The 18,568-nt window shown below is 36.3% G+C and overlaps 5 protein-coding genes across 7 annotated transcripts; 3 read left to right on the top strand and 2 right to left on the bottom strand.

The window, feature by feature from the left end:
• Positions 1–5: 5 nt before the first annotated feature.
• LOC9309770 (paired amphipathic helix protein Sin3-like 2) lies at positions 6–2,147 on the top strand. Of its 2 annotated transcripts, XM_021022845.1 has the most exons (4): positions 6–365; positions 445–523; positions 964–1,155; positions 1,234–2,147. In XM_021022845.1, the coding sequence occupies exons 2-4, from the start codon at positions 447–449 to the stop codon at positions 1,355–1,357; spliced, it is 393 nt and encodes a 130-aa protein (XP_020878504.1). In that variant the 5' UTR covers positions 6–365; positions 445–446; the 3' UTR covers positions 1,358–2,147. The 2 variants fall into 2 exon arrangements, with proteins under 2 accessions (XP_020878504.1, XP_002873702.1); XM_002873656.2 differs by lacking the exon at positions 6–365 and having other exon boundaries at positions 372–523.
• A 210-nt stretch (positions 2,148–2,357) lies between these two features.
• LOC9307715 (paired amphipathic helix protein Sin3-like 2) lies at positions 2,358–9,566 on the top strand. 2 transcript variants are annotated; one of them, XM_021021134.1, is made up of 23 exons: positions 2,358–2,671; positions 2,812–2,890; positions 3,284–3,475; positions 3,555–3,735; positions 3,831–3,929; positions 4,018–4,185; positions 4,270–4,552; positions 4,724–4,860; positions 4,937–5,012; positions 5,088–5,123; positions 5,225–5,418; positions 5,493–5,647; positions 5,739–5,866; positions 5,999–6,253; positions 6,397–7,026; positions 7,141–7,208; positions 7,312–7,884; positions 7,992–8,092; positions 8,218–8,356; positions 8,453–8,605; positions 8,712–8,875; positions 8,948–9,059; positions 9,154–9,566. In XM_021021134.1, the coding sequence occupies exons 2-23, from the start codon at positions 2,814–2,816 to the stop codon at positions 9,286–9,288; spliced, it is 4,056 nt and encodes a 1,351-aa protein (XP_020876793.1). In that variant the 5' UTR covers positions 2,358–2,671; positions 2,812–2,813; the 3' UTR covers positions 9,289–9,566. The 2 variants fall into 2 exon arrangements, with proteins under 2 accessions (XP_020876793.1, XP_020876792.1); XM_021021133.1 differs by having other exon boundaries at positions 2,359–2,671; positions 6,397–7,053.
• LOC9307714 (pentatricopeptide repeat-containing protein At5g15010, mitochondrial) lies at positions 9,427–11,717 on the bottom strand. Its single transcript, XM_002871599.2, has one exon. The coding sequence runs from the start codon at positions 11,469–11,471 to the stop codon at positions 9,732–9,734; it is 1,740 nt and encodes a 579-aa protein (XP_002871645.2). The 5' UTR covers positions 11,472–11,717; the 3' UTR covers positions 9,427–9,731.
• A 1,685-nt stretch (positions 11,718–13,402) lies between these two features.
• LOC9309769 lies at positions 13,403–15,767 on the bottom strand. The gene has a single exon (XM_021023180.1). It carries the CDS (start codon positions 15,562–15,564, stop codon positions 15,262–15,264), a length of 303 nt encoding a protein of 100 aa, XP_020878839.1. The 5' UTR covers positions 15,565–15,767; the 3' UTR covers positions 13,403–15,261.
• Positions 15,768–17,653: 1,886 nt separating this feature from the next.
• On the top strand, positions 17,654–18,457 carry LOC9307713 (signal recognition particle receptor subunit beta). The gene is made up of 4 exons (XM_021023868.1): positions 17,654–17,723; positions 17,790–17,934; positions 18,025–18,156; positions 18,247–18,457. Exons 1-4 carry the CDS (start codon positions 17,654–17,656, stop codon positions 18,455–18,457), a joined length of 558 nt encoding a protein of 185 aa, XP_020879527.1.
• Positions 18,458–18,568: the final 111 nt, after the last annotated feature.

Raw genomic sequence — 18,568 nt, 5'->3', positions numbered from 1 at the left:
TATATAGCTTTAAACTATGATCACATTTGGTCTAAAGATAATACATAATGTAGTTGTTACAAAAAAAAAAAAAAAAAGTAAAGAAAAGAATTGATCCTAATGAATACTTAAATGGGCCAGTTGTATTTTTTTTTAACATAAATGGGCCTATATTCGGCACATAATGGACTATAGGCCCAAATAAGTTACAAACAGACGGTTTATTTGGCGCGTTCTTCTTCATCTGAAAAAATGTCTCTCATTCCTCTTTTTTAATTCCGTTTTGCTCTATTTGTCATGGCAACACTTCTTCTAGGTTCCGCCTGAAATCGTCGCTGATCGAAGTGTTTCTTCTCGATTTTGCTCCCACTGTAATCTCTTTGAAAGTGAGTCTCTTTGACATCATCGTGATTCTTGGTTTCTCTTCGGCTTGCAATAACTTTTTTCCCCATAATTCTTTATCAGCAATGAAGCGGATTGGAGATGAAATTGACGGTTCTGGGTCACAAGTTAAACCTCCATTGGGCTCCCCTCCAAACGAATCGTGAGTTCTCTTTTCAATATTCGAGATTTTAGCGATGAGCACACAGAGAGTTTCGTATTTCTGCTGTTAAACTAGTTGGTTCTTGGCAAAAGATTTGGTTGGTTTACTAATCTTGAAATGTGGCTTATCTCGATTTTATTTGTGATCGTGGCTTGTTTTGACGCATAATGATGAATAATTTCACTTTTTTTCTTGTTTAATGAGAATTATTGATCACTTTTTGGAAATAAAAGATACGTTTCAAGAATCAAAAGGACAAATTTGATATGTTCTTAGTGAGTTTCTAGATTTAGTTGGTGATCATAGGTTGGATCTTTGGTTGCTTGACAAAGAAACTTAATTTTAAGCCCATGAAATAATATGACATTTAGATCAGGAAGTTACGTTTATTCATTGTTTGAGTGAAATTTACTTCAATGGTTAGAGCTTGTTTGGGGCAGATGTGGGCAATCTCCAGTACCTGGAAACGGTGACAACAGAGGAGGGATCATTGGGGACAGGGGAGTTAACACTCAGAGATTGAGCACAGATGATGCTTTGACCTACTTAATGGAAGTAAAGAGGACGTTTCAAGATCAAAGGGACAAATATGATATGTTCCTTGAGGTTATGAACGACTTTAAAGAGCAAAGGTAAGATCTTTCTTTCCTATCAGATTGATTATTTTAGCCTCAAGGCATCTGAAAACATTCTTCATCTTGCATTTATAGGATCCATACTTCTGGTTTGATTGCACGAGTGAAGGAGCTACTTAAGGGTCATAACAATTTGATTCTCGGGTTTAATACCTTTTTGCCTAAGGGGTATGAAATAACTCTTGATAATGAGGATTGAGGAACAAGAAGCTAAGTTCCTTCACTACAAGAGACTATTGCATTATGAATCAGACTGAAATATCAAATTGGTTCTCATTAAGGGTACATGGTTTTACACAAATGGTTGTGACATTTAAATTTAATCGAGTACGTGTGCTTTGTATATACATTCGATCCTAAAGTTCGACTTTTTCTGTCTTCTAAGCTTTACTACAAGTTAAGCTTGGTCCTTTTTAGTTATGGAGAAACAGATTGAGTTACTTCTGCTCAGAATTATGAATGTTTATTCTCATAGATTTAAAAATCTCTGAAGTCTGACATGTGAATTTTATTCAAAAGATCATCATAGCAGAAGTTTCAAAACAAGTAAAAAATAGATATGATTGGGCTCTCATTAAGTAAAAATTAGTTATCTTTCATACTCTGTTTTTCAGAATAGCGTATACTGCCAATTAGGCAAAGTAATCACAGAGCCAAAGACCAAAACTTTATCATTGTTTTTCAAAAAAGAAGCAAAATTTGAAGATTCAAACAATAAAACAATTGAGATCAGAGTTTGGTTATAAATTCTCAGTCACGGTTAATCTGAAACACGGACCAATTTGTTACTCATCACATCTCTTATTTCTATAAATCTTTAAGCTCAGAAAAAAAAGAAAAAAGAAATTAAGATCATCAGAGACTTAAATACTAAGAATCATACAGATTATCTCCATCATATTGTTGCAGTATTTGCTCATCACCTGATCTTAATACTGAACAAAAATCCGAACAAAAAAAAACACGAAAAACCGGAGAAAGAAGATGTAACAAAGCATATTAGATCGATGTCTCTGTGTAATATTTATCTGTTTCCTCTTTATATATATCTTTGTCGGCGAAAATGAAGAAGAAAAACCCTAATTACCTTAACGGAGTTATTTAATGGGCCTAATCTCGGCCTTTTATTAAGCCCATTATAAATTTAATGGCCCAAAAATAGAAAAAAGGAAATTTGGTGCCGCTGAAACAACTAAAGAAGGTGCCGGGAGAGACCTCAAAGGCAAACAAATTCCGTCGTTGTTTCTTCTTCTTCTTCATTATTCGAGAAATTCTCTCTCTTTCTCGTTCTCAGTCGTAGCAACTCCTCTTCAAAATCTTTATCTCTCATTTGTTTTTCTGAATTTCACTCTGTTGTCATCGGAATTGTTCTTCGGGTTTTGCACAATTCGGGAATTTGAAGTTTCGCCGGAATTTGATCGGAAGTGTTTTCTTCTCGATTCCGCTCTTACTTGAGAGATCTGATTAATCTCTTCCCGGAGTCATATCTCTGGGAAATCTGGACCACGAGAAAGTAGGTTTCATTAACTTCATCTGAGTTTTCTTCCTTTTTTAATTCTCAGTAATGGAGTTTCTAATTTGGGATTTTGGGTTTACATTCAGATTTTCAATTTAATTCCCTAATCGATGATCTTTTGTGTTTTACTTGAGCAGCAATGAAGCGAATTAGGGATGATATTTACGCAACTGGGTCTCAATTTAAACGTCCTTTGGGGTCTTCTCGTGGCGAATCGTGAGTTCCCTTTTCGAAATTCAAATCTCTAGCTATCAGACATTATGCTGCTTTTTTTTTTTTTCTTTCTTTCGTGTTTGTGATGTTTGATTCCCTTTAAAAAGTATTTGAATTTCTAGGTAAGTTGGTGAACTGGTCAGTTTTACTAATCTAGATTTTGCGGCTTTGTGAAATTTCTAGATTTTGTTTGTGATCATAGGTTGGATCTTCGTGTTGCTTTGGTAAAAGAAACTTAATTTTTAAGCCCATGCAATTTTCTGACATATAGATCAGAAGACTCTAGTTTTGGTTCAAGATTATCTTTTTAATGTCTCTATTGATTTCTGGGTTAGCTGGTTGTCCACTTATTGTTTGCTTGCAATTTACTAAGTGATTAGAGCTTGTTTGCCGCAGATATGGGCAATCACCAATCCCTGGAAACGGTGGTACCGGAGGTGGGAGCATTGGTGACGGGGGAATTAACACTCAAAAATTGACTACCGATGATGCTTTGACCTACTTAAAGGAAGTAAAGGAGATGTTTCAAGATCAAAGGGATAAATATGATATGTTCCTTGAGGTTATGAAAGACTTTAAGGCACAAAGGTAAGATCTTTCTTTCCTGTTAGATTGATTTTTTTTAGCCTCAAGGCATCTGAAAACATTCTTCATCTTGCATTTACAGGACCGATACAACTGGTGTGATTGCACGAGTGAAGCAGCTGTTTAAGGGGCATAACAATTTGATTTTCGGGTTTAACACCTTTCTGCCTAAGGGGTTTGAAATAACGCTTGATGAAGAAGAAGCTCCACCAAAGAAAACTGTTAAATTTGAAGAAGCCATAAGCTTTGTTAATAAAATTAAGGTCAAGCAGTTCTCTTCTCTTACGTGTATCCTTATCTTTGAAGTGCCCTCTACACCTAGTTTCTCATTGTATCAGTTTCTTTTTAATCACTGCAGACACGGTTCCAGCACGATGAACTTGTCTATAAGTCTTTCCTGGAAATCTTAAATATGTATCGGGAGGATAACAAGGACATCACTGAGGTTTACAATGAGGTAATGTCACACTGAAGTGATTATATCTCTCCTATACTGTCACATCGAAATTTCTCGATATTTTATAGCTCTAATATCTGTTTGTTAGGTATCTACTCTTTTTGAGGACCACTCGGATTTGCTTGAAGAGTTCACTAGGTTTTTACCGGACTCGTTGGCGCCTCATACAGAAGCCCAGTTACTTCGGAGTCAAGCCCAACGGTATGATGACCGAGGATCAGGCCCTCCTCTTGTGCGTCGAATGTTTATGGAGAAGGTATGGTATTTGTTATATTTCTTCCTGGTTCTAAAATTGTTTTCAGGTCTCTCTTTTCTTTGCTGATGTGTTTTTCATCATCAGGATCGCCGACGAGAAAGGACTGTTGCTTCTCGGGGTGACCGTGATCATAGTGTTGACCGTTCTGACCTTAATGATGATAAATCAATGGTTAAGATGCACAGAGATCAGAGGAAACGTGTTGATAAGGATAATAGAGAAAGGAGAAGCCGTGATTTGGAAGATGGAGAAGCAGAGCAAGATAACTTGCAACATTTTTCAGAGAAAAGGAAGTCATCGAGAAGAATGGAGGGGTTTGAAGCTTACTCTGGTCCTGCTTCACATTCTGAGAAAACCAACCTAAAAAGTAAGCGACTTTTAGTTATATATGGAGAACTAACAACTTTTCTGTTTTAAAGGCTCCACAATTTCAGTTTTCTAATTTTCCAGTCAACAAGTATGTTCAAGTGCAACCAGTCTTTTCTGTTTTCTTATACTTACAATATCATATTTTTTGTACGTACTTTCATTGCGTTAGGTATGTACAACCAAGCATTTATGTTTTGTGAGAAAGTTAAGGAGAGATTATGCAGCCAAGATGATTATCAAGCATTCTTGAAGTGTCTCAATATGTTTAGCAATGGAATTATCCAAAGGAAAGATCTGCAGAATTTGGTAGGTCTCCAAATATCTTGTGTGTTGATACGTATAGGGGTAGATTTTTGTCTTAACGCCACTTTCTTTCATTCAGGTTTCCGATGTGCTTGGAAAATTCCCTGATCTCATGGATGAGTTCAATCAGTTCTTCGAACGTTGTGAGAGTATTGGTATTAGAGATTTCATACTGTCGTTTTACTAATTAAGTTATCTAGCTGTTTCTGATCATCATCCTTTTTGTGCAGATGGTTTCCAGCACCTCGCTGGCGTTATGAGCAAAAGTAGGCAGCAGTCTCCTAGCTTCTTGTCTATGAGTATACTTTTCTCTTTGTTTTCTACGTTATAGGAATATAAATAACACTGCTTGGTACACTTCCTGCAGAATCACTTAGAAGTGAAGAAAATTTATCTAGATCAATGAAGGGGGAGGAAAAGGAAAGAGAACACAAACGTGACCTTGAGGCTGCTAAGGAAAAAGAGCGATCCAAGGACAAGTACATGGGGAAATCTATTCAAGAGCTTGATCTATCTAATTGCGAGAGTTGCACTCCTAGCTACCGGCTTCTCCCTCCAGATGTAATAAGATTTTCAGAGTTCTATATTGCATCCAGTGACATTTTAACTGTACTTATATTATATCTTATTTGCAGTATCCAATCCCATCTGTGCGACACAGACAGAAATCAGGAGCTGCTGTCTTAAATGATCACTGGGTTTCTGTCACTTCAGGAAGTGAAGACTACTCTTTTAAGCACATGCGCAGAAACCAATATGAAGAAAGCTTGTTTAGATGTGAAGATGATAGGTACGTTTACATGAAGTATTACGCATATGATAGCTTTTGTAGTCTTTAAGTAATTTGTATGTTAAGATTGTTTACTTGCTTCTTGTTACAGATTTGAGTTGGACATGCTGTTGGAATCTGTGGGATCTGCTGCCAAAAGTGCAGAAGAATTGTTGAATATTATCATTGAGAAGAAAATAAGTTTTGAGGGCTCCTTCCGGATTGAAGACCATTTCACAGGTCTGTGGGCATTTGTTTACCAGCGACCTATATTAGTGATTGTAGTTCTCTCTGTTCCACCTCCCTTGCCATATCTTTAAGCCATCATCTTTTAGACTTAACACTTGCCATTTTCTTATTGGCTTAATACAGCACTAAATTTAAGGTGCATAGAGAGACTTTATGGAGACCATGGTCTTGACGTGACAGACTTAATACGTAAGAATCCAGCTGCTGCACTTCCTGTAATTCTAACTCGATTGAAGCAGAAACAAGATGAATGGACAAAATGTCGTGAAGGTTTTAATGTGGTCTGGGCGGATGTGTATGCGAAAAACCATTACAAATCACTTGATCACCGCAGCTTCTATTTTAAGCAGCAAGATTCTAAGAATTTGAGTGCAAAAGGTAAGTAAAGTCTTGGAACGTGCTCAGTCCATCAGCGGACTTGTCCTTACCTTTAATTGCTTATAATCATCTGTTATGGGTCTATCTTGCATTTAAATATTTGTTCTCATAATTCTTTTTTTTTTTTGTTGGTTAAATACCAGTGCTCGTGTCTGAAATCAAGGACTTAAAAGAGAAGTCTCAGAAAGAAGACGATGTTGTTCTGTCTATTTCTGCTGGTTACAGACAACCGATAATTCGTCACCTCGAGTATGAATATCTCGACAGAACTATTCATGAAGACCTGTTCAAACTAGTCCAGTTTTCTTGTGAGGAGATATGTTCTACAAAAGAGCAGATTGGTAAAGTTCTGAGGCTCTGGGCTAATTTTTTGGAGCTAATGCTTGGTGTTGCACCCAGGGCCAAGGGGTCAGATTCTGTTGAAGATGTTGTAGAAACCAAGCATCACAGTGCATTTACCAGCGGGGAGGCTAATGTGAGTTCTGACGCGATTAGTTTGGTTTCCAGGCAACTAAAATTAGCTACCAACGGAGATGAGCATGCTTCATCTGGGGTCTCCAAACATGGTGGGACTGGTATTTTGAATAGGGATTCTTCAGGGAAAGAAAATTGTAAGGATGGTGATTCTTCTAATAAAGATGTTGCCACCTGTGCTGAAAAACCCCAAAAAGATCAAGAAATTGGAAATGGAGCCGATAAAAGATCCAGGGATGTTGATGAAATAGTGGCCACGTCAAGTGCATCTTTCCCAAGTGGGGTCGAAAACAATAATGGTAAAGTAGGAAGCAGAGATTCGTCAGGTATTTTCAGGATTGAACTTTTTTGTTTTCTTCAGTTTGTCTGTAATACCTACCTTAACGTGTCAGTGCTTTACTTTTATTTTCAAGGTTCACGGGGAATTTTATCCAAACCAAGTGAAGCTATAGATAAAGTTGATAGCATTCAACATACGCAGGTACTGTATTCAGTTTTACATTTTAATTATATGTTCCTATTTGTCTTTTCTGCTTTTTGTGGATTCTTCTGACCATTCTCACTGTTCCTGACCTTTTCTCTAGGGAGTTGATATAGGCAGAACTATAGTCTTAGCAAATGGTGTGCACTCAGATACTTCTAAAGCCAACAGTAATTATGATGAATCTGGTGGTCCATCCAAAATTGAGAAGGAGGAAGGTGAATTATCACCTGTTGGTGATTCCGAAGACAACTTTGTTGTTTATGAAGATCGTGGTTTGAAGGATACTGCCAAACCAGAACATTCAGTTGAAGCTGAAGGAGAAAATGATGAGGACGCTGACGATGAGGATGGTGATGATGCTTCAGAAGCTGGTGAGGATGCTTCGGGAACTGAATCTATTGGTGACGAATGTTCACAGGACGATAATGGCGTGGAGGAAGAGGGTGAGCATGATGAGATTGATGGTAAAGCTGAAAGTGAAGGAGAGGCAGAGGGAATGGAGTCACATCTTATAGAAGACAAAGGGTTGTTTCCATCATCAGAACGTGTTCTATTATCAGTTAAGCCTCTTTCAAAGCATGTAGCTGCAGCGGCTTTGCTTGATGAGAACAAAAAAGTTTCCAGAGTTTTCTACGGGAATGACGACTTTTATGTTCTTTTCAGGCTTCATCGAGTGAGTGCAATCGTTTCTGATGATTTGCTTTCTCACGTTAAATCTGAAAAAGTATTTTTTACCTTTAAAAGATTTAGTAATTCTTTTTAACTGGGTTTTGTTTCCAGATCCTGTACGAGAGAATTCTGTCTGCAAAAACATATTGCTCCGGCGGTGAAATGAAACGGAGAAACAAAAAAGATACTAGTTCACCAGATCCTTATGCAAGGTACATTCCTTAACCGAATCAATGTAGATATACAAGTGGTCCATTGCTTCTATGTAGACTAGGCAGGTTCTTTATTCACTTCAGTAAAAAGAATTCATAAACCCTTGTATCTGTATGTTCTGCAGGTTTATGAATGCTCTGTTTAGTCTGCTTAATGGCTCAACTGAAAATTCCAAGTTTGAGGATGAATGCCGAGCTATTATTGGAAACCAGTCATATGTTTTATTCACCTTGGAAAAACTGATATACAAATTGGTTAAACAGGTAACATTCACTCGCTTTATTGGTTTTACGTTGATCATGTTTACTTTTCAGACATTATAATCCTTTTTAAATCTGACTTCGTTCCATCTGTTGCAGCTTCAAGCTGTCGTAGCTGACGATATGGACAATAAGCTTCTTCAGTTGTATGAGTATGAGAATTCCCGGAGACCTGGGAGGGTAGTTGATTCGGTATATTATGATAACGCCAGGATCCTCCTTCATGAGGAAAATATTTATCGGTTGGAATGTGTAAGAACCCTAAACCAATTCTCACCTTTCTCATATCTCTTCATTGAGGATTATTGATGATTCATTGACCCTGCAACTATTTTTTTTCTTTCTTTCATATACGCAGTCTTCCTCTCCATCTCGTTTGTCAATCCAGCTTATGGATAACATAATTGAAAAGCCCGAGGCTTATGCAGTTTCCATGGAACCCACTTTTGCGAGTTATTTGCAAAATGAGTTCCTCTCCAACTCATCAGGGAAAAAAGAGCTACAGGACATTGTGTTACAAAGGTATATTGAGTTTCAGTAGCTTTCACACCTTACTCTAATTACATATAAAATCAAGTCTTTTTTTGTGTGCAGGAACATGCGTGGATACACAGGTCTGGATGATCTTGCAGTAGCTTGCAAGGCCATGGAGGGTGTACAAGTAATTAATGGCCTTGAGTGCAAGATGTCTTGCTCTTCCTACAAGGTAAGTATAGATACTGGTCTTCAACCATACCGGTACAGAGTTTCTTGTTTACAAAATCAAGCTCTTATGTGATTCATAACATCTCGTGTTGTAGATTTCGTATGTTTTGGACACAGAGGATTTCTTCCACAGGAAGAAGAAACAGAAGAAGTGCACCAACTTGTCACTGGATAAATTATCACAGAATAGAATAGAAAGATTCCACAAGTTTCTCTCAGCTTCAAGATGACAGCAAACAAGAACACGCAAAACTTTCATCTTCTCTTTACTTCAACACACTAAGGAAGGTTAGAGTCGGACCAAGTTCTCTCTGCAACCTTCCCTATCCTTGCACAGTAGAGTGTATTTTCTAATTTTAATCTTGATATTAGGCTTGAAAAAAAATGTATGTTTGTAAATATTGGAAACACATACATGGCTATGCTCTTCGTTTGTATCTACATAGACAGTTTCAAAATTCAAAAGAGAGATTTTTCTTCTTATATAAATATGATTTTAAAACTATTGTATATAATCTCTCTCTTTCGAATTTTCCTCAAGAACACTAACCATATCTCTCCTCAGTGCAAAATTAACCTGTTATGATCAAAACCTAACCAGAACTAGCTAATCTGGTCAAAGCTCTTCAAGATGATTCTCCTACCTACGATTCTTCTTGACCTCTAGCTTTTTCTATTCATCCCAAAACGAATATCCATGTCCTCTCACAACCTTTCTCACCTCAGGCTGCTGGAGAAAGTTCTTTTCTCGTTCAGATTTTTTTACAATACCTCCTTTATCGACTCCTGAAACGTCCCCTTTCGAATCTATTACCCGCTGCTCTGCATATTGTTTTCCTGAAAACCAGCTTTGAATCATATCTTCAACATTTTCATTTGGTCTCATACCCTTTTCCTTCATCTCTTTATAGTACCCATAAGCTTCTTCTATCTTACCATTCAAGAACAGACCATGTATCATCACAATGTATGAACTAAGGTCTGGACCAACGCCCTTTTCCTTCATCTCATTCCACAACAATAACACATTATCAAAATCGCGCCACCTACATAACTTACGGATCAGCATTATGTATGTATCCACAGTTGGTTGACAACCCATCTTTCTCATTTTAGCTAATAGCTCAAACACCTCTTCTCCCGTTCTTAGAATCCGCATAAACGCATGGTATGTACGGATTGTTGGGAAGAGTCCTTTCTCCAGCATCTCATCGAAAACCTGTTTAGCCTCTTCAGTTTTTCTAGCCTTGCATAGAGGTTTGATGAGAGAGTTGTAAGTAACAACATTTGGCTCCATCCCTTTCTCCTCCTCCATTGTCTTCATCAAATTCCTCGCCTCGGAGACAAAACTAGCTTTGGCAAGAGCGTGAATCACCGCGTTGTACACTTTTCTATCTGGCTCTATAGACTCTTTCTTCATCCGATCAAAAAGTTTGAGAACCTTATTCAAGCTACCACCTTTCGAATAGCATGATATCATGCTTGAATAAGACACAACATCGTGTTTGACTCCGACATTTCCCATCTCCATCCAGACTCGTTCAGCCTCCCGTGGGCTACCAATCACGTTACACCATCCATTGAGAACTATGTTGAAACTTTTGGCGTCAAACGGATACGTATCCTTATTACAGAAGATCAAATGCTCAGCATCAGAAACATTCTTATATCTACAAAGAGCAGAGAGCAAACTCTGAAAATCATCAATCCCCATTTCAAGTTTGAATCTTTTGTAGGCGTGGAACGTGTTTATAGCTTTCCCAACATCATGAACCGCACAATACTTCCTAATCATGATCAAAAGTGTCTGTGAGTTCACAAGAGAAGGGCTAAACTTTCTCATCTCATCAATCAAAGTCCAAGCTGTATCAAACTTCCTCATTTTACCAAGAATCGAGATCATAGAGTGATACTCACGAACAGAACGAACATAACCTTGCTGCTTCCCTGCCCAAACAAAGAAAGTGAAAGCAGTTTCCCAATCATTACGAACTTGAGAAAGAATCTCCACCACTAATTCATTTGATGGCTTCACATCACATTCCTCAAGCTTGTTTCTCAGTTCCTTCCTGTCACTCCCACAATTTTTCAACAGCTTCACAATCGTCCCAACATCCTCTGAAACACCATCATCACTTATAGTAAAACCAAGATCGAGGTCAATCTCTTCCTCACTTTCATCATCCTTCTCAATGTTACTCCGAGTAAATCCCACTTGCTCTGAATCAGCTATGGAAGTAGAGAACATAGAACACAGACCTAAAGGAAGCACACAAGCTATGGGAGGTTCCAAATAATGTTGAACAATACATGTGTTGCTCAAACTAGGCAAAACATTACTAGATCTTAAACATTTCACTGCAGGAGCCCTAAAGATTGATAGCCTTAATCTAATCAGAAAAATTCCTCTCATTTCGAGAAATAACAGTAACAGAACCAGAGAAAGAACAGGTCTTTTGTGATTCTATAGACCAAAGTTCTTCACTTTAGCCGCGTTTTGCAATACCCATGGCCGTCGACGAGGCCAACCGAACAAAAGCTTTTGCTTTCGGCCCTATTTTTAAATTATATATAATATCAGCCCAAGTTTTGCAAAATTGGTTTTAAGTAGTCTAGTGGTTAAAGGAATCTTCCCACAACTAGAGGTGCACAGTTCGAATTTCTCAGTCTTTCTTTTTTTTTTTTTTATTGTTTTTCAATTTTTATTTATTTATTTTATAAATAATAGGCTTAATTTTTTCTCTTGCTTCTTCTGGCTTTCAAATTCTCGGGGACGGCTCCAATCGATGATTTATGAAGTAAACACAAGGAATCGATACAGATTATCAAATCCGACAAGTTGTTACTTTGAAGAACATCACCGAGAGAGTGAAGTTGAGGTTATTCATACATGTGTTTCTTTTTTCCTATTTAATTTTGTTAGCCCATTAAGTTTCTCCAGACTATTTACTTTCTCAGCCCACAACGTTTAAATGTGCGTGAATGGATAAACATTTTTTAATCTCCGAGATTATTATTATTATTATTTGAATATTAATATACCTAGGTTTAGGTTAATACTATCACACTGTATATTGTATACTAGATTACGATCCGTTCAATGTGCAAATATATAATTTTCATGATACATTTGTTGTAATCAAGTGTTATATAGATTTCTTTTTATTAAATAAGTCGAGATTATTTTTAGTTAGAAAACAATTTATCGACATATTCTTGTTTTTTTGCCTAGTAAACTAATTTGTATTGATGTACAAACCCTTTGTTTTAGTAGTATCTTATAAATATTTTAAACTATATTAATTGTTTCGAGAAAACCCTTTTTGTCGTCGTCGTCTCCCCTATCACCGTCGTGCTCATGATGATGCTTACTTCTCAGCAGTGAGTCCTAAATTTTCTCCATCATCGTCTCTTTCACCACAGTCTGTGTTATTCTTATGAAGAAAATTTTTAGATCGCACAAAATCTGTTCTTTAAAGAACATCACCGAAGGAGTGAAGCTGAGGTTATTCATACATGTGTTGCATTTTGCGGAGAAATTGACATCTATCCTATTCTGATCTGTTTGCCTTTGTGCCTTTATAGCATCGCTACTGATCCGCTGGTCAAGATGAATGGATGGCTATGGAGGCACTAAAGTCTTCTCTTGGCATTCCGAACGAAATGAAATGGAACGGCAATCCCTGTATTCCAACGAGTTGGGAGGGAGTGAAATGGGAGGGCTGTGTTTTTGTCATATATTTTAAGATGGTTTTATTAATTTGTTTACATTTTGTATTTGTGACTGTTCTAAGATGAATTTTCGCAGCAGGGTGTTGTAATTTCAATCAAAGGCACCACCTTTTTTTTTTTGATAAACCCTATCGGCTGATCCGGTCAGCTCCGCTAGGAACGCACCAAAGTGTTACAGAGTAAACTACTCTCGTGGTTCAACGGTTCAACGATTCAACGGACACTATGAGCTCCGAGCGGACTCGGGTCGAACGGACTATGAGATTCATGAGATCCAGAATTGGGCCACCACACTGCCTGATACGAGTTTGGAGTGCCTTCCGACTAATATCTTTGTGGTAAGAAAGATCTCACATGCATTTTTTTGTTAATTCAAAAATGGACTAAACCAGACACACATTGTCATGTGTTTAATAGAGTGGAAAAAAACAAAGTGAGCATTTCAAAGAATACAACTTTAAATGTCTTTTAATTTTAGGCATTTTTCTGAAATACTATATTTTTTTAGTTTTTATTCCAAAAATACCATCATTATTTTTTTTTCTTCCGATAATACCATTTAATTTATATTAAATTAAATCAAAATTCTTTTTAAATGTTGGAATATTAAACCCTAAAATAGAAATATGAACCCAAATATTTTTTAAATGGTGGAATATTAAACCCTAATGATGATATTTTTGCAACAAAAACTTGATAATGTGATTTTAGAGTTTTTTTCTTTTTTTTTTTATAATTTAGGTGATATTGTTCAACAGACACCATAAAATTCGAACTAGGTCGAGGGAACTTTTTTTCCTAACTGGTTCTCGGATCAATGGGCCATAAAATCCGACTAAACTCGGGGCTAAGGAGAGCGATGTGAAAATCCATGACATCCACATATTTGTGGAGTAGTTTCTAGGATAAATTGAACTTGAGTAGCTCATTAATTATAACCTTCCTTATTAGTTTCACTACCACTAGAGCACTCGTGTGGGCTTCTCTTTATTATTATTTTATACATGACTTTATTATAATTTCAGAATTAAGATGTTGTTGGAGGATTTTTTGGATATTGAAAACTTGTTTAGTGCATATGCATTGACCGGATTTTATTGAATTTTCATTTTGGTAAGTGAAAAAATCAAACAACACTTTTTATTGATTTATTAAATTTTTCTTAGGAAAAAAGGTATACCCAAACGCAGGGTGTTTTGTGTTACAAGGAAACAAGTATTTGATTTAATAATTAATTACCATAACCTGCATGGTTAACGCGTAGTGCAATGTATGGTTTTCCGGGGAAAAGGATCAGAAAATAATGGTTGACGAGGCCATTGATGGCTTGGCAACAATCCTTGCTCAAACCTTGAAATCTCTTTTAGTGGCAGCTTTCACACCATCCACACAACCTTTAACATTCTTTATTGACGAGAAGCAATCACCGGGATTTAACATGCTTTGATGATGACAAAGCAACGCCATGATCACAGATAAAAAAAAAGAATATCACTGTGACGATCTGTTTTGTCCCCATTTTTGTTTTCTGGAATTGGACAGTTTTTTTTTTTTAGATCTTGTAGTTGTAGTGTGTCTGAGAAGTGGAAAGAAAAGTTTTAGGGTTCTTATAGAAAATGAACTTGGACTAAATATGAGAATTTTGGTTAGTCATTTAATTGCTACATTTCATGAATAACAAATATTGGTAAGCATATTTATTGTTTTCAATACAAAAATATTTTGGTAATAAATTCAAAGTGTCTTACAGAATATTTAGGAATTTTATAAATTGAAGTTGACTTTCATAAATTTATATTAAAAAATGTATGAAAAAGAGAGAGGAAAAGAATGGTTGTAGTAGAATTGGATTTTGGAAATTTTGAAACACTATAAAGGGAAATTCCAAAAAAAAAAGATGTATTGGTTTCATGAAAAAAATAGAGAGGTTAACTTTTACATCTGAGTTATTGCATGTTATGTTTTTGGAAATAAAAAAAAAAACTCAACAGGCAATACAGATTTCTACCTAGACTTGTGAAACAGTCTACTTAAAAACAGAGAGGATAACTCACAGATCAAGTTGATCATGAGATCCAACTATTCTCACGGACAATGGAGCCATGTGAAAACCCATGACACCCACACAATTGTGGAGTAGTTTCTAGGACAAATCGAACATGGGGTAACTCATTAATTATAACCTACCCTAGTCATCATTAGCTACCACTAGACCACTCGTGTAGGCTTCTCTTTGTTTTTTTTTTTGTATATGAGTTTATAATTTGAGAATTAATTAAGATGTTGTTGGAGGATTTTTTGAATGTTGAAAACTTGTTTAGTGCCTATGCATTGACTGAATTTTATTGACTTTGGTTAGAGATAAAATCAAACAGCACTTTTACTGATTTATTAAATTTTCTTAGGAAAAAAAGGTATACCCAAACGCGGAGTGTCTTGCGTTACAAGGAAACAATTATTTGATCTAATAATTAATTAAAAGCACATGCATCCTTAACGAGTACTGCAATGTAGTGTTTTCCGGGGAAAAGGATCGGAAAACAATCGTCGACGAGGCCATTGATGGCGTGGCAACAATCCTTGCCCAAACCTTTAAGATGTCCTTTAGTGGCAGCTTTCAGAGCATCGACACAACCTTTAACATTCTTTATTGACGAGAAGCAATCACCGGGATTTGGTATCGGCGCTTGAGCTTCGGATTGATGATGACAAAGCAACGCCATGATCACTGATAAAATGAAGAACATCACTGTGACGATCTGTTTTGTTCCCATTTTAATTTGTTTTCTGGAATTGGACAATTTTTTTGTTTTTTTTAGATCTTGTAGTTGTAGTGTATCTGAGAAGTGAAAAAGGAGTTTTAGGGTTCTTACTTCTTATAGAAAATGGACTTGGACTAAATATGAGAATTTTGGTTAATCATTTAATTGTTACAATTGAATAACAAACAATTGGTAAGCATATTTATTGTTTTCAATTCAAAACTACTCTACAGAATTTTTAGAAATTTTATAAATTGAAGTTGACTTACATAAATTTATATTACAAAAAAATTTATGAAAAAATGGAGAGAGAAAAACTCAACAGGCAATACAGATTTTCTACGTAAAGATTACTTGTGAAACCGTTTATTTAAAAACAGAGAGGTTAACTTACATCTGAGTTATTGCAGAGAAGCAATGGATGTCCAAAGTGTTTTCCGGAGAAGCTTTACATGCAAGCGAGTCAACTTGATCTCCAAGCAGATCACCTTGCAAAGTTTCATACTCCCTCTGTCCCATTTTATAAGATGTTTTGTGTAAAAGCACAAAGATTAAGAAATAATTAATGTTTATTTTTTTTTATAGGAATTCAGTCAATAAAAAAAAAAGACTGCAAAATTTAAATGGTCATAACATACTAAATAAACATAAATTATGCATAGAAATCTGGAAAAATTTTATAAAATGGAAAAGGAAAAAATGCTAAAACATCCTATAACTTGGGACAGAGGGAGTATGATTCATTAAAAAATCTCACAATTAATTAAGAATGAAATCACAAACTGTTTTACCTCAGTCCTTGCCTTTCTGAGATTCTCAGACCTAAGAACAAAAGTTGTTCGATAAACTGATTCTTTTCGCCTTAACTCAACTATAAAATCCATCGTTGAATAAATATTTATCTCCAAGTTAAAAGAAACAAAAGATCATTGTTCTTAATAGCCCTTTTTCTTAATAGCCCTTGTTCTTAAACACCATCTTTGCAAGGTATTCACATGTCTTTTGTGATTCTACAGACCAAAGTTCTTCACTTTGGCTACGTTTTGTAATATCCAATCGATGATTTATGAATCCTACAAGTTCCTGAACTTGAAGAACATCACCGCTTTAAAGCTGAAAAAGAGACAGTAAAAGAAGAAAGAATCAGAGAGGGAAGAAGCTGAGGTTATTTCAAACATGGGCTTCTTTTTTCCTATTTAATTTGTTTGGCCCATTTTTTTTTTGTAACCCCAAAACGTTTTAAATGTCTTTAGATCTTCGTTGGTGTTAGTGACCGGCGTCTGGGGGCTCCGTTTGCGTCGACGCCGCTCTTCACTTTATTCTTGTAAGTATTTCGAAGATTTGTCCTTCAATTTAGAATTATAGTTTTGGAACTGGTTTTCTTGGTCGACGGACTCAATTTTATCGTTGGTCGGTGAATTGTTCTTATGTGGAAACTTTATATTGCACAAGATCTTGTTTGTTAAAATGCCTAAAAGAAACTGAGAATTGGTTTATTTAGTCGTTATTCCCTTGAAGAAGTTTGCATCTTGTTAGGTGTTGTGTTGCTTTGTTGATTGATAGAAACAAAATGTTGCCCTTTGATCGAGCTTAATTGTGGCAATTTTTAATGTTTTGGAGGCAGAGAGAGGGAGAGAGGAAGCCAAACCACCAGAGAAATAAAGAAAATGGAGGACTTGCAAATTCTGGCGAAGCAATGGTTGCATCAAGGAATTGAGTTTCTTCAATCAAAAGAGACTACAAATTTTTTTAATGCCACTTATGTTCTATTTCTAGCGATCATTATGCTTTTTTTGGTAAGTATTAGACACCGTTCTCACACATTGATGATTTCCTAATTTTGTATGAGATTTGGTAAGTAGTTGCATTTTGCAGATCGCTTGTTCAGACCTAAGAAAACCAATATAGTACTCTTCTCTGGTTTAAGCGGAAGTGGCAAAATTAACAGTGCTCTTCAATCGAGTGAGTATTTAGGGTTTCGAAGAATGTTTTTTACTTTACGACTAGGTGAATGTTGTGTCATTTTTAAGATTGTTTTATTTACATTTTGTGTTGGTGACAGCTCCGAGATGAATATTCGCATCGGGGTGTTGTAACGTCAATGGAACCGAACGAAAGCACCTCTGTGCTTCACACTAAAATCACTATGGTAGAGAAAGATCGTCATTTTGGTTTTGTTTATTCAAGAATGTATATTGTTTTATGGACTAAACATACATTGCCATGTGTTTAAACAGAGTGGATCGGAAAAACGAAACCTGTTCATCTTTTGGATGTTCCTGGGCACTCTCCTAAGCTAGAAGAATACTTGCCTCTAGCAACCACTCTTGTGTTTGTCGCAGATGCGATGGATTTTCTCCCAAATTGTCGGGCAGCTTCAGAGTAATTTATCAATTACCACATAAGAGATGATTTGCTTAGGCATTAGTTATTCTTACAACACTTAAAAGATGGTTTGTACTACTTCTCCAGGTACCTTTACGACATTCTGACCAATGCGGGCGTTGTTACAAATAAGATCCCGGTTCTGCTTTGCTGTAACAAGACAGATAAAGTAACTGCATACACCAAAGATTTCATCAGCAAGCAGATGGAGAAACAAATGTGAGATTGATTTCTTTTTATCTGTTTCTAAATCCTGAAGATAATAAGCTCTCATTGATATTTCCTTTTGTTAATGTGTGTGTTTCGCAGAGAGAAACTTAGGGTTTCGAGGAGCGCAATATCATCAGCGAATGACTTCACTCTCGGGATTGAAGGAGAAGTGTTTTCTTTTTCGCATTGCCATAACAAAGTCACGGTCGCTGAGACGTCTGGACTAACAGGAGAAACAGATCAGCTACAAGAGTTCATCAGAGAACACGCCAGAACCAAAATGTGTGAGCATCTCAAAGAACACACTTAAATGTCTTCTCAATTTTTTTTTTTTACATGAGTTTATAATTTGAGTATTGAGATGATATTTGTTGGAGGATTTTTGGATATTGAAAACGTGTTTAGTGCATGCATTGACTAG

Source organism: Arabidopsis lyrata (genome assembly GCF_000004255.2).
Source record: "Arabidopsis lyrata subsp. lyrata unplaced genomic scaffold ARALYscaffold_6, whole genome shotgun sequence".
In the NCBI taxonomy this organism is placed as follows: domain Eukaryota; kingdom Viridiplantae; phylum Streptophyta; class Magnoliopsida; order Brassicales; family Brassicaceae; genus Arabidopsis; species Arabidopsis lyrata.
This window is presented reverse-complemented; position numbering and strand designations above follow the sequence as displayed.